The sequence below is a fragment of the Bos mutus genome, chromosome 17 (assembly GCF_027580195.1).
Source record: "Bos mutus isolate GX-2022 chromosome 17, NWIPB_WYAK_1.1, whole genome shotgun sequence".
Taxonomy (NCBI): domain Eukaryota; kingdom Metazoa; phylum Chordata; class Mammalia; order Artiodactyla; family Bovidae; genus Bos; species Bos mutus.
Window position 1 is genome coordinate 61,709,318 of NC_091633.1, and position 15,719 is coordinate 61,725,036.

The 15,719-nt window shown below is 42.2% G+C and overlaps 1 protein-coding gene and 1 non-coding gene across 2 annotated transcripts in view; one reads left to right on the top strand and one right to left on the bottom strand.

Moving 5' to 3' along the window:
* The first annotated feature begins 277 nt into the window (after nt 1–277).
* EDNRA (endothelin receptor type A) overlaps nt 278–15,719 on the top strand; it is a 72,937-nt gene continuing 57,495 nt past the window's right edge. The window contains exons 1-2 of the mRNA XM_005909847.2: nt 278–975; nt 5,287–5,781. Coding sequence (XP_005909909.1) covers nt 5,362–5,781 — 420 coding nt within the window. The 5' untranslated portion in view covers nt 278–975; nt 5,287–5,361. The remainder of the gene's footprint in view (nt 976–5,286; nt 5,782–15,719) is intronic.
* On the bottom strand, nt 10,833–10,936 carry LOC138991556 (U6 spliceosomal RNA). Its single transcript, XR_011467527.1, has one exon. It is a non-coding gene; the product is annotated as a U6 spliceosomal RNA (small nuclear RNA).

Consider the following 15,719-nt stretch of genomic DNA (forward strand, 5'->3'; position numbering starts at 1 on the left):
AAGGGACAACATAGACGCAAAACGTCCTTGAAACAGTCAGCTGCTGTGCACACGGGCTCCTTGTTGTTGCTGTTCAGTTGCGAAGTTCTGCGGGACTCTTTGCCACCCGTGGACTGCAGCACACCACGGTTCCCTGTCCTTCACTATCTCTTGGAGTTTGCTCAAATTCATGTCCACTGAATGGGTGATGCAACCTAACCATCTCATCCTCTGCCGCCCCCTTCTCCTTTTGCCTTCAATCTTTCCCAGCACTTGAACTTGCTATAAACTTAAGAGGGAGCTTAGAAGCCAAGCAAAGGGGCAGGGAACGCAGAGCATAAACCGCTGGTTCCGGACCCTGACTCTCTGCAGCTGCTCCATGCAGATCAAATCTGCCTGCCACTGGGGAGGGAAAGGTTTCTCAGCAAGCCCTTCCTTAGCTCTGGGTCTCGTTTGTTAAACTACCCTCCTCCTCAACGACCGCCCCCGCACCACCACCACTTTCATTTCAGGAAGGAAATAGTTAAAAAGACTCCTGCCCTTCAGGGCCTGGGAGGGGGAGGCCGCCTAGTGCCTTATAGTGGCTGCATCCCTGGAGGGCTGGAAGGCTGGGACGTTCTCGCCGCCCCAGAGTGGAGTAGATCTGGGAGCTTTGGGAGGAGAAGGGGAGCACAGACGCGAGGCGCGTTCCTTCGGAGTTTTCTTTTTCTTGAGAACCCTCGCGCGCGCGCACAGCCAGCCCTTTGGTCTGGAGATTGCGGACCAGAGGTGGAGAAGCTCCATCCCCCCTCGGTGGCTGAAGCCTGGCGGCTCGGGGAGGACCTCCCCAGAGAAGCCGTGCCCAGGAAGTTTTCCGAAGCGGAGGCAACGGTGCCACCCGGGCCGCCGCCGCGCCGGATCCCGGGACATTCGCCATTCACCTTCGCCGGCTCGGCTTCAACTTGCCCGGGCGCCGCACACAGACCGGGCAGCAGTCTGAGCCCGCGGAGCTCCACGGTCGGTGCAATTCTTTCCTCTCCGGGTCCAGAGTCGGGTGGGGGAGACACTGATGGGTCCCTGCGTAGGGAGGAGAGGGGACCTCCGAGCGTTGTCGCCCGGCGCCGGCACCTCTTGCACCCGGGCTGGCATCACCTGCCCGCGGGGGCGCGTGGCTGCGCGGGCGCCTTCCTGGGCGGGTGCACGCCCGGGAAAGTTTGGGGTTTGGGAAACTGATCCAAACCCCTCAGCCTTCCCAGGCGGGCGGCGGAGTTTTCGTCAAAAGAAAACCTGGGTCTCCCTTTTCCAGGCGTGCGAGAACTTTGTGGACCATCACGCCCGTGTCGCTGGCTTCAAAGCCCGCTTGTGAAGTTTGCCCCGCAGCCCGCTGCTCCCGCACGCCCGGGACGTGCCGAGGGTAGCCAAGGGCACCGGGTGTGAGGGGCGGATGTGTTTGGGAAAGATGTTTTTGGAGAACCCCCAGGGCAGCTACTTTGGAAACCTGCCTGTGGAGGTCTGGGCGTTTTGTTCTGTGTCCTCCTTTAAAGGACACTTGTCGCCCTTCACGTGCGGAAAACAAGGGCCGTTCCCACATAATCAGTCTCTGTTTACGCCGTCCTAATGGCGTTCCGGGTACTTGGCGGCAGAGGGGGTGGGCTGGGAGGCGTATTAAAGACAGGCGTTGTCAGTCAAGAGAGTTACTAATTTCTTACTCAGTGAGCAAAACCCACCAAAGTTGGGGGGGAAACTTATTTAAAAGTTCCTAGATTATCTGTGTGGTTTTTGTTTTTGTTTTTTTCTCTTGTAGATTATTTATGGCTCCCTCGCCCCCACCCTCCGTTTTGTGTTAACTAATTGAGAAATACCTTGGCAATCATTTCATGTAAATTACCTGCTCTAAACTCATGCCATGTGGGTAAGGTTGGAATTTCCAAATCACGAATTTGGTGAACTTTGATCCGGAGAGTCCCCAGATGTGAAAAGGTTTAAGCATCAGGATAGAGTCCTCTTGCTTCATAATAGCTTTTGAACTCCAGCAGATCCTTAGACCCCAAATATGAAGAATGCTGAATCTGTAAACCAGGTTCCTCAGGTCTGAACCTGAGAGGCTTCACCAGAGCTATGACTGATGATGAGTGATGATCTGAAGCCAGGATGACTAGGTCCATGGAGATGAGCTAAGACTCATCCTTGGAGGAACACGCAGTTCAGAGGGCTTTTTCCCTTTGGTTTTGTGTCTTTAACCCAATGATCATATGGCAGCTTCATGCCTTTGCCAAGTATGCCTTAGTTCTGCAGCTCCGTGTGTGTACAGACAGGGCTGAGAGAGATGACTTCAGAAATGGTGGTGTCAGTGTTGGAGGAGAGAGGCAAGTGGTTTTCATGGTAGCCGGCTCACACTTTGATAAGAACCCACAGCTTTGATAAGACTCAACTCTTGCCGTAATCAGCTCACCAAGTGAACCAAAGTGCTGATATTCAAACAGTAGTGCTACTTTTGTGAACCACCTAGCCAGGTCCGTTCACAAAATATCCTCCTAGCAGACTATGATGGGCAAAGAGCCATTCCATTTCTGAGAAAGGCCTTCTTGTCCCTTACTTTGAAGAAAACTCATTAAGGTTCATTCCCATTGGGAAACTGGAAGGCATTAGTCATTAAATAGCATAAGATATTGAAGAATTTCCTTTTTTCCATCTCTGATCTGAAGAGGAGGGTGACGATGTGCTTTATTCTTGGAGCGGTGTGGAGTGGAGTCCTGATCACCACTGTGTAACTGAAATAGCGGTGTTTCATAGGTCTATCAATATTTTGTCAGATACTCCAAACTGTAATACACAAGGGGGGAAAAAAAAGCTGCATACTATTTGACTTGGTCAAAAAGTTCATTTGGGCTTTTCCATAAGCTGATACAAAAAACCCAAATGAACTTTTTGGCCAATCCAATAATTAAAATTGTCTAGGCAGAACCGTATGCCCAGTATGCTCGTAGCTTAGAAAAATTGATATCTGAATCATTTAATCAGACTGAGTCAAGTCCTATGATTAATTAGAGTGAAGGGTTATACCTGTCCTACCACTTCTTGGTCACAAAAATGTAACTTCTTCAAGGCTATTTCCTCATGATATTCTCCCTGCCTACCTAGAGTTGTAAAGCTCAATTCAGATAACAAATAGGTGTATAATAGATTACCATAGTACGTAAACTTTTTTTTGGCCTCGTGGCATAGTTTCCTGACCAGGGATGGAACCCGTGCTCCCTGCAGTGAAATCACAGTGTCTTAACCACTGGACCACCAGGGAAGTCCCAAATGTTATTATTAATTCAGGTTCCTAGGGAAAAAATCTCTGGGGAAGGCAAAAGTATACAGTATTGCACCTTACATTTACTTTAGACCTTCTGTACATTTTGAATAAATCTTATTTCTTCATATATTGACTAAGCCCTAAGCTTTATTAATAACCAAGATAACTGTCAAACTCCTAAAAATGGTTGATATCAACGATGGATAGACTCAAAAGGACACAATTCTTAAAACTTAAATTGTGACCTGGGTGTGTTCATCATATGTACACACTATATCGTAAATGAAAGATTCACAAAAACTCACAGAAAATATCCAAAAGATAAAAATGGGAAGAGCCATTTTTATATATGTTTGTTGTGTAATCACCAACCTCCCTCATTTTCCCAGCATCTTTTCTTTAAGCGTTGAAGTAGAAATCTAGACTTCCTGAACAAGAAGGACCACTTGCTCTCTGCCAGTGACTAAAACAAAACAATGAAATGGTCTTTTGAAATCATATCTAAGCACCCTGCAATGCCTGTTGCTTCTTCAGAATGCTTGAAACATTGTTGAACATTTTAAGTGCTAAGTGAGTGTACAGTCTAGCAGTTAGGAGCTCAGACTCAAAGGCAGACTCACCTGCCTTGGTGTCATGGAAGGGCCGCATCAACTACGGTCTTGACAAGCTACTTGACCTTCCTGAGCCTGTTTCCCTGTGTTTATAATGGAAACAGATACATAGCTCTCATGGTCATTGTATGGATGAGATGACATCACACGTGTGAAGTGCTCAATGTGGTGAATGGCTGGTCAGAATCAATGTAGCTATAAAAGATGTTTAAAGAATGTATAAAGGATATGTGGAAAACCAAATAGTACACCTGGTCTGGGAACGTCCATTCCTCCTAGTGCTGCTCATTGACAAATATTCTTATAGTAATTTCTGACAGATGGAAGAGGATGTAGGTTGGACTTCCCTGAAGGTTAAGACTTCCTGTGGTTAAGACTCCAGGCTCCCAAAGCAGGGGGCATGTATTCAATCCCTGGTCAGGGAACTAAGATCCCACATGCTGTGCAATGCCCACCCCTCCAAAAAGATGTAGATTGTATACATTATTCATCCAGGTTTTTAGTAAGATAAATATTCTGTCTTTATCAACTATCTTATTTTTAATGGACTAAGATTGTTAAATGTATTGATGGTTTAATCACAGTTCTGATTTTCAGTGAACATAATACTTAAGAGCATCTGAGCTGCATTTTATCTCTATTTTATTAAACACACACGTGCATTTTATTTCTATCTTCATCATAGAAATAAACACACATGTTAACAGCACACATGTTGAAATACTAGATTGTTAATTATAAAATTTGGTGATTTTATGCCTTACTACTACATGACTTTCACTCAGTATGTAATGTCTTTTCCATTAGTAAATAAAATATTGTTATCTCAACTCTTGAAGATTTTCTGTACTTCAGGCTATCAGCCTAAGTGTAAGGGAGAAAAGAAAGTAACTTCTGCACTACTTAAAGGAAAAACTGTCAAGTCCTCATTCATATTATAATCTAGATGTATGCACGTGTGTTCAGTTGCTTCAGTCCGACTCTGTGCGACCCTGTGGACTGTAGCCCTCCAGGCTCCTCTATCCATGGGACTTCCCGGGCAAGAATACTGGAGTGGTTTGCCATGCCTCCTCCAGGGGATCTTCCCAACCCAGGGATTGAACCTGAGGCATCTCCTGCATCTTCTGTATTGCAGGCGGACTCTTTACCACTGAGCCACCCAGGAAGCCCCAGATGTAGGTATAGCTATGGAGAAAGGTGAGAGAGACAGAGGCAGAGGCAAAGATACAGAGATATAACGTGCCCTAATAGCTCTGAGCTTGTCTGCTTTTGTTCCGCCATGGGGTAACCTGACACAGATGTTATCTACTTACCAAATAAATCCTGCTTTTTAATTGAAGCAATAAATTATCGACTGCAATCTTACTGGCAGCTGGATTTGTAACCAAAATCATTTTTTCTCTTTTCTTTTTCCAGGTGGAGAAAGAAAAAAAAAAAAAAGAGGGTGTCAAATCAACAGATTAAGTGACATTTCCTGAAATTTGCATCGAGATGGAAACCTTTTGGCTCAGGGTGTCCTTCTGGGTGGCTCTGGTTGGAGGTGTCATCAGTGATAACCCTGAAAGCTACAGCACAAACCTAAGCATCCATGTGGACAGTGTCGCCACTTTCCATGGGACAGAACTCAGCTTCGTGGTCACCACACATCAACCCACGAATTTGGCCCTCCCCAGCAATGGCTCAATGCACAACTATTGCCCACAACAGACTAAGATTACTTCAGCTTTCAAATACATTAACACTGTGATATCATGTACTATTTTCATCGTGGGAATGGTGGGGAATGCAACCCTGCTCAGGATCATTTACCAGAACAAGTGCATGAGGAATGGCCCCAACGCGCTGATAGCCAGCCTTGCCCTTGGAGACCTTATCTATGTGGTCATTGATCTCCCTATCAATGTATTTAAGGTAGGAAATCACCACACGTGCGTTTGCAGGTTGGAATGCATGCTCTGGTTCCACAGTTGAGAGAGGTGCTACAGACCTTTCTGTCCTTTGGAATTTCAGTCTGTGCTTTTACTGAGAGCCATTTCTGCTGTCTTGAAACTGGGTGACATTTATAATTTTTATTATTTCTTCAATGTGACACTGATTTTCTGACTTACAGAGTATCTCAGGGATGACTCTTCAAAGTTATGGTCTTCCATGAATGGGGTTCTCATACCAGTCCTAAGCTGGCTGAGTGGATGGGCAATATGGGAAAAGAACAGTGGATGTTTTTGAGATTCCATTTCTGGGGTGAGACCTACTGAGCCCAACAAGTATTTAAAATACATATATCTTCAGTTTTACTTACCTTTTCAGCGTGATGCTGTCTGGGAGCCAGATAGCCACAGTGTGACTTGAAATGAGAGGGCTTGTTTTATTTTGACTGGCTGATTAAAGTCAAAGGTCATGCTGGCTTCTGCAGTTATCTGGGTGACTTAGAGATAACAGGGTACACGTGATGGTAAGCCAGTGGCGACCACGCTGAGCAGTGTTGCTAAAACCATTTAAAACAGGCATCGGTTTACTGCTGCCTCCTTCCTGGTTTCGGCTTACATTTATCGAGCACCCACTGTGTGCCTGCGTGCTCCCACTTTCCAGAGCTAGGCAGCAGGACCCAAGTTAGTGCCTGGTGGGAGAAAATGATAACTCACCCATTGTTGGTGTGATCACCTCGCTCTCGGGACTAGTTAGTACCAAAACAACTACAGCCAAAAGGAATTAGTCATTCCATATTTGGTTTAGTGGTTGTGAGGGGAAAACTGCTGCAAGAATTCAAATGAGCTAAAATTCAAATGAAATTTCATGATCTTTGCCAGATGTTTTGGAATGTCTTTATTCCTAGCTCAGGGAAAGCACGTTCCTCAGCCTTTTTTTTTTTTTTTTTTTCTTCTATGTATTATCTGAAGAAACAAAACTATTCTGAGCAAGAATACTCTGAAATATGACTGAAAGTGGAAAGTTTTGTCAGTTACAGACATGATTAGTTTTATGAGAAATAATAGCCTCTCGGTTTTAAGTAGATAGACTCCAACCGTGGTGAAATGACACTACCTACTAGAAAAAGCAGTGGTCTGACAACAAAGATGAAAACACTCATGAAAACTTTGAACATTACAAGGAAATAAATCATCTCACAATTATTCCGTTACACTGTTTGCCGAATTGGGGGAATTAGACAACAAAAAGTTAAAAATCACGTACCATCTCTTTCCACAGAAGGCCATGAACACATGTGTTTTCTATTTGAACTTAAAGCAGAATTTCAGAACCAAATTAGGAGGCAAAATTGTAAATAGGAGGCAAATGTGTAAATAATTTAAACTATTTAGCATATGCTACAGAACTTAATTTTTTTTCTTTTCAAAAGTTTTTTATTTTCTCTTTGTGAAATAGTACATGTACTCAACCTAGCTTCCTCAAGACATCTCTTTAGTAAGAGATTAAAAAATGTTGACATGACTTATTCACAATCATGGTGTGGATTATTAAATAAATGTTGATTATTCACATTTATACAGCTAGTTAACCAACCCATACGGCTCAGGAAAACTACAGAACTGTCTCTGAATTAATAGGCACATCAGTATCTGCTGAGAAGGAGACTTATCTCTTGGAGGTGCTCCCTGCCATTCACCAGACTAAACTTCATTTCTAGTCCATAATAACATTTTAAGTCAGATCACATGGAATATCTCCAAATTTGGTGAAAATTCAAATAAAGCTTTGTTTTACATTCATACAGCAATGCGTGAAAACTAGCACTTCCTTATTTGACCTTATAAGTCTTCCATCTTGGGAATCCAGTACTTTATACTGCTGTTTTCAACAGTGTGGACAGTTTGATGTGTTTCTTTGTTGTGGGAGTACTTTTGTATAATTCCTGCTTTTCTAAAACTCATGTAATGAGTCATTTAACCAACAGTTATTTTACCAAGTAAATCTTTGGGGTTAAAAAAAAAAATTACTCTTTAGTCATTTCAGTCTTCTTTCAGGGGAAAAGAGAAAAGCCCTGGAGTGAGCATAAAAGTCTCACAATATTCAAGAGTTATACTTCCTCCTGGCAGTCCTCTTGTCTAGGCTAGGAAACCATAAGATGTTACTTTTTCTCTGACTTCTGCCTGAGAGAGTCAAGAGAATTCCTTCTAAGCAAGCTGCCTCTTGCTGTAAGAGTCTGATGCCTTGAAGCCTCACACATCAGACCTATGGATTCCTCTGACCATGCGAGCTGTCTCTGTATTTCAGGGCAAATTAGTAGCCATCCAATCTCACTGTACCATTATGTTTACATACCGGTGAAAAGTGCACAGACTTGAAGAACATTCTGTTAAAGGGATGCATGAAGCTTCTTTATCTCCCCTGCTGTTAGAATTAGGTTGAAAGAAGAATGGTTGAAAGGACGTGCCTGTTCTTCAAAGAAAGATAAGTTTTCAAATCTCACAGGTCATTGTGTTTAAGAGTTCCACCAGTTGCTTTTCAGACTCAGATCTAAGGTGTCTCCAGAGGGCAAACATTGCATTGAGTTGGGTTAGAATCAGAATAAGTGAAAGCAGTGAACAGGCGGCAAGCTGGACCTGCTGATTAGACTATTACAATAAAAAGGAGAGTGCGTGACAAAGTGTTCTTTCTATTCGCATTTTGTTATCTTTCTTTCACTTTGAAAGACCTTGCACTGAAACTGTTCCATGTATTGATGTACTGGAAGTGCAGTGCAGCCAGCCTCAGACGACTAGGCTCTTTCTGTTCAGTCATCATCCCATGCAGCTGGTGTTGGGTGGCTTGGGATGCTCTGTGGGCATGGAACAGGCGTTCACTACACATCTGAATTTCCAGGTTTCCTTGTTGATGTCTGTCGTGTCAGGATTTCTTCCTCCAGGCTGTAATGGATGTTGCTTGCGCTTATCACGTGCTTCTCTGCTCGGACACCCCCAAGAGCTCCTGCTTCTTCCTCCTAACACGCATGTGCAGCTCTTGTCCGAATGCCTCACTCCCCCTAAGTAACGTTCTCCGCCCTGAGGCTGCATATAGTCACCGAATTGCCTCTGCTGACGCATGTACAAATCCTGAACTTAAAAATGAATTAGGTCTTAAGTTATATACATTGCATGGAGAAGAAATAACCCAAAAAGTGAAGAGAAATTCCTCTGGCCTTGTTTACACTCGTGTGAGTACACACACACACACACACACACATTACCTGATAGTAAAAATCAGACTGTCTGAGACAATAAACTATAAAGTAGAAGGAACCAAAGGATGCAAATAAATGCCAATTACCTTGTTGCCTTTCAAATGGCAGTGTTGAAGAAATGCTATTATTTATCAAGGGATTACCCTAATTTTGAATTGTACAAAAAAAAAAAAACGTATCATTAGCTTCATGAGGAGACTGACAAAAATAGGAGAGAGGAGAGAAAAGGAGTTAGTAGACCCTTTCAAATAGTCACACTTATAACCAAACTGATGATGGATTCAATCTGTCAAGAATTACACTATCTGATATCCTGATTTTTCAAGGAAGGCAAAAACGTAGCAAAATAGATCAATCTGTATATAAAATATTTACATTCATTACAATGACAAAACAAAGCATTGTATCTGTGTTTCGAATCCAAAAATACCCCCTAAAGACTCAATGACAATGTAGATTAGAAGTATAGAATCTAATAATTATATATATATTTTTAATGAGTCATTTATGCCAACTTTAGGGAGAGAGGTTTTAAACTTGAATAGAGTGGAAACCCTAAAAGTGATGTTGGTGCGTGGGTGGGCCAAAGCTTGGTATCATGTGCTCTCAATTCAGTCACTCAGTCGTGTCCGACTCTTTGTGACCCCATGGACAGCAGCACGCCAGGCTTCCCTGTCCATCACCAACTCCCAGAGCTTATGCAAACCCATTCCATCGAGTCGGTGATGCCATGTGCTTTCAGGATAACAGTTAACTCAGAGGTGCACACAGATATGCCCATAAGCCATTGCACCTCAGCCTCTTCAGTAGAAACAGGAGTGTGGGGAAATATATGTTGGAAGGAAGCAGAATGGAGAGGATGAATGAGAATGGCAGCCACAGGAAGAGGGAAGCAGCTGAGCCCAGGGACTTGGCATGGAAATGTCATCACGGGGGGAGCTGGAACCAGTGGCGTCGTAGACAGTACTGTGGGTGAGTAACGGCTCCACTTAGCGGGTAGGGTAATGCAGATCTCTGAGAACAAGCTAGGCAGCCAGGAACACATCCAGTAATTAGTTGTTGACTAATTGTGTCCACTCCAAGCAACCACCTCTTCCTGAGGACAGCAATGAAAAATAAACAAATACAATTTCTGTATGAAATTATCAAGGATATTTTGCAATGAAAAGCCAAGGTTCCCAATATGTTGCTCTGGCAGAGGATCTGAGCAATGTGGAAACCAGAGACGTTCGCACAAAGCCAGTTTATCTCCATCTTCACACAGACTTCGACATCTTGTGCAACTGGAATCCATCTTGTTTGGGCAGCCATACAAGAGTTGTTTCCGGACACCTCACATCACCAGGGCAATATCTGTGTTGGACACAAATTGCTGCAGCATATAAAGCATATGCCTCAAACATAGAACCTGTGCAATAAGTGCTTTTCAATGCGATTTAACAAAACCATGTCAAAATGATGTGATTAAAATTAACTTCTTTTTTTCCCACTGAAGTAGAGTTGATTGACAAGGTTGTGTTAATTTCTGCTGTACAGCAAAGTGATTCAGTCATACAGATATATCCTTTTTCATCTTCTTTCCCATTATGGTTTTTCACCGGATATTGAATCTAGTTCCCTGTGCTGTATAGTAGGGCCTTGTTGTTTATCCATCCTATCGATAAGAGTTTGCATCTCCTAATCCCAAACTCCCAACCCTTCCTCTCCCACCTTGCCTCCCCCTTGGCAATCGCAAGTCTGTCCTCTATGTCTGTGGGTCTCTTTCTCTTTCATAGATAAGTAAAAAATATAGGAACACTTCACAGACTTGCGTGTCATCCTCGCCCAGGGGCCATGCTAATAACTGTATTGTTCCAGTTTTAGTATATGTGCTGCTGAAATGAGCACCAAAACACACTTCTAATCTGATTTTTCTGAGACCTTCAAATTAAAATATTGATGATGATAAGGACGATGATGTTAATCTGTCAGAGGGAGTCTTCATTTACAAACAAGGCACAGTATATTCTCTATGGTCTACACATACTACTCCCCCAAGCTGATCAAATTACCCACCACTGCATATATAATCATGATGTTTGCCTTTTACTCATCATCAAGCAGATAAAAACAGGCCTTTCTCATATATTCCAGTAATAGCACTATAATCATAAAATTAGGTATTCCTTAAATTTTCAGAAAGAGAATGTGTCCCTTCACTGAGCTTTCTGTCTCCTTGTTTGGTACCCCATACCCCAGCTCATCATGTCATGTTAGGTGCCTCTGACTCGGCCTCATCTCTCCATGCTTCTTTCTCATCTACTCCTCTTTATCCAGCTAACCAAGCTAAGCAAGATGATCCTTCTACCTGAAGTATTCTCCCTCATGCCTCCTCTGGTTTATTCCACTGTATTCCTCAGATCCCAGCTGCAGCATCTCTGTGTGTGGCAAGCATGCCTGACCTAGACTGGGTCAGGGCCTTTCTCCTGGGCTCCTAGGACACTCTCTGTTAACCCTGTAAGAGCACAGAACACACACTCTATTGTCTCTGTCAATTCCCTTGCCTGTCTGCCCCTCCTAGACTGCAGGTCCCCTGAGGCATGCTGCCATCATTCTCATTTATCACGGTTTCTCCACATCCAACAGTGTGCCCAGTTTCAAAACTACTTGATGAATGAGCAAAATAAGAAAAATGTACTGTATTTTGTCTCTATAAGAATGTTTTTCTCCCATGCAATTCCAGATCTAAAGACAGGCTTGCTTTTTGAATTTATTGAATCTCTACTATTCCCCTGCAAACCAGGATAGCTCAAAGTCCATAAATCTAGGAGAGAAATATATGCACTATCACAGGATCGTTTTCCCTTTGTCTTTAGAGGTCAAGAGTTCTTTTTCTATGGTTCTGGCATTATATTGTTTAATTTCGTCTCTCTTGAGTGGTGTAACCAATTAAAGAATCTCGTTTCAAGATTTCTGTGCAATACACAATCCTTCAGGATAGTTGTAATTGTGGTTTCGACTGAAATATTCAACCTACAAGTGATTTGGAGTATCAAAATGAACATTCATATCATCAAACATTTTATTTGCTCTTTAGAGAACAGGAAACAGATTGATTTTCTGGCATGGCTGAGACACAGGAAGATTGTAAAAGTTCATTATGCTAACTAGCTGACCTAAGGATATATGTACATATTAAATGACAGAGTGATAAATTTATTACCCAATTTGCTGTTTATTATAAGGAAGTTGCTGTCTGAAAAGGCTTCAGAACCCTCTCCAACTCTACCTCCCCTTCTGACTTTTCGTTTCCTGTGTCTGGGAATCTCATTGCTTTCTCTCATGGTCCTGTTAAGTAATTATTCTCATGTGAGGTTACTCAGCTAACCCTCAGCATTTGGCTCACAGCAGTTATTCCCGTTTCGGTGATGGGGGATGGAAACCACGCATCACGGCAGGATTGTTCCCAGGGCTGAGAGATGCTTTCAGTCTCCTTCTCACTGGGAAGGTGTTGGGATGTTCAGAACATTGTGACTGATACTTCTCCATCAAACAGGACAGATCATGGAAGAGGCTGCTGTGTTCTAAACTGAAAGAGTGATGCATAAATGCTTTACTTTTGAGAAAAGAATTTTCTCATACACACTGTGTGTGTGTATGTTGCGGTAATTCCATCATTCTGTGCAGTAAAAGCAGATGTCCTGGCTATTATATTCTGAAATATTTCTAGAGTGTCTTTCTCCCATGAGTTGCTAGCATGGGGAGTGTCATTTCTTTATTATCATACAAATTTTACACAGTTTGTATATAGAGTGTATAAACTAAAATGAAAGAGGATTGGGGTATGAAGTTTCTGTCTCTGAAGCTGATTTGAAGGCTAGAGTGGTTAAATAAGGAATGTTCTTAAGAAACTCTGTCAAAATAAATTTGATACACAGCCAGAAATTCTACAACTGCTTTCTGGATCTACCATAATCTCTTGGGAGCTGGAATTATTGCTTTCTATAGCTACCATTTTATTTTTAGCTAGGTCTAGTTTTTCTTGGAAAAACTTTCCTACATTATAAAGGTAATAGTTGATATTAAACTGTAATAGAACTGAATGTAAGTCTTATTCAGTGTTACTATTTGATAGCCTTATTTTCAAATTTGAACATCAAATTTTACAAAACCACATGCTCTAAAATGTTTATTTAAATTTGGGAGGTTTGACGTCTTCATGTTCCTGAACTCAAGAAGCAAAAATCAAGTGTGCCCTCAAATTTAGTATTATTTTTGTGAATGTGCAAATTTAAATTTCTCGAGAATTTAGAATTTAAAACTTCTCCAAAAGTTTCATCAGCATCATTTGCCATCATGACTTACTTGGCAAATAGGATAGACAACAGAAGCTACTCAAATCATGCTTCTCATAACACTTAAACATGGGAGTCCTATAATTTTAGATCGAGTTTTATACTAGAAAGTAATGGAGGTGGGCAACTGTTGGCCATTTGGTTACTCAGTTACATCAGATCTCTCTTCTCTAAATATCCTTTATCTATTCATTCATACATATTTATTGAGCTCCTCCTATATGTCAGTTATTGGGGAAATAGCAGTGAACAAAAACAATCCTTGTCCTCAAGGAATTTACAATCTAGTAGAAGAACAAGACAGCGATCAAGTGAAGTATGTGAAATAGCAGCTAAGGAGAAAAGCAAAACAGAGAAGAGGAGTAAAAGGAGGGGGAGGAGTGGGTAAAGAAGAACTCAGGAGAAGGCGATGCTGAATAAAAGCTAAAACTTACAGGAGCAGACCATGCCACTGTCTATAAAGAAAGAGCATCCAGCCAGTGGGAATGGCAAGTGCAAAGGCCCTGGGGCGGGCATGTGCCCGCAAAGGCCCTGGGGCGGGCATGTGCCCAGAGGGTCAACAGAGCAGCAAGGAAGCCGTGGTGGCTGATTGGAAGGGAGAGAATAGTAACACATGATGTCACAGAAATACTGGGGTGGGGTAAGCGATGCAGGGAAGCAGATAACATAGGGGCTAGCAATAGATGACCTTCTAATTTATTGTCCAAACCAAGATGCTTTCAGGGTAAAAGGAGACACTATCAATAATTGCATCTGGACAATAGGCATAAACCAAGCCTGTCCTGAGAAAAGTAGGAAGCCTAGTCACCCTACCTATACACCTTTATAAAACCTTTAGCTTCTTTCTGTGAATGAGATAGGAAACTTTTAGAAGGTTATGAACAGATGAGTGACATGATCTATTTTACATTTTAACAAGAACTTGCTGGCTACTGGGTTGAGAAGCATTTCCTAAATCGATGAAAGAAAAATATACACTGAAAATACATTATGTGAACCAGTTTATAGGATTTCCCTGGTGGTCCAGTCAGCAAAGTAGATGCCTGCGATGCCAGAGAGGTGGGTTTGACCCCTGGGTCGGGGAAGATCCCCTGGAGAAGAAAATGGCAACCTGCTCCAGTATTCTTGTCTGGAAAATCCCATGGACAGAGGAGTCTGGTGGGTCACAGTCCACGGTTCACAGAGTTGGACACGACTGAGCAACTAAACCAGCACCACCATACCAATTTATAACGGGAGAATACTGCCCCCTAAAGCTTAATTAGTGTTTTCTCTGTACCAAGCTAACTCATTGGATCCTCACAGCAAACTTATTGCACTGCTATGGCCTGAAAATGAAGAGACTGAGGCACAGTGTTTAAAGAAAGTTCTCAAGATCACACAGCCAGCAAGTTGCAGAGCCAGGATCAGGATCCAGTCTGATCGCAGAGGCCATGCTGTCAGCTAAGCCGCCACACTGTTTCTCTTCCATATGCCTCATAAGGCAAAGTTGATAGTCATCCAGATGTCAGCCCTAGTACAGAAATAAATTTTCAAAGACTGTGTTCAAAAATAGCCATTCCCCTTTCTTTCCTGCATTAAATCCAATATTTCTTAAGTTGTTTATTTAGGACAGAAGTCGCACACTACAAAGGAAGGATGTATACGAAACAGAGATTGCTCTCCAGAATATCATTTGTGTTCTAAGTCTTGCAGATTGCATTGGAACATCTGGTAAACAGATTTTTGTATTCTATACTCATTGTCATGTTGGTGAGATCAACTGACAGAAGGAAGCCAGAAAACAAAAATAAATAAACTTTAAAAAAAAAAAAAAAGGTTAAGTCCTTTGATGATCTGATTGCTTAGACATATATATCTGCTCAGAGGAACATTTTTTGCCAAACTGATGTCTCATCCAGTTATTACAGGAAAGGCTAGGCAATTTGTAGGCAAGAGACAGAAACATGAGTGTCTATGGCTATCCCACAGTTCCAGGTGGGATATGAACACCTGGTTTTATTGATAAAACTAAATGTTGTATTTCTAGACCTTCCTCCCCAGAAGTTTACCAAATGCATAAGAATTAAAAGGGAATATGAAAGAATAATGAATGACATTTGGGGATATGTCTCAAATTATATTTAAAAAGAAGCTAGAAATAAAATGCCTGGGAATAAACTTAACCAAGGGGGTAAAAGACCTATACTCTGAAAACTGTAAAACACTGATGAAGGAAATTGAACATGATACAAAGAAATATAAAGATACTTCATGCTCTTCGATTGGAAGAATTAATATTGTTAAAATGGCCATACTACAGAAAACAGTCTCCAAATTTAGTGTAATTCTTATCA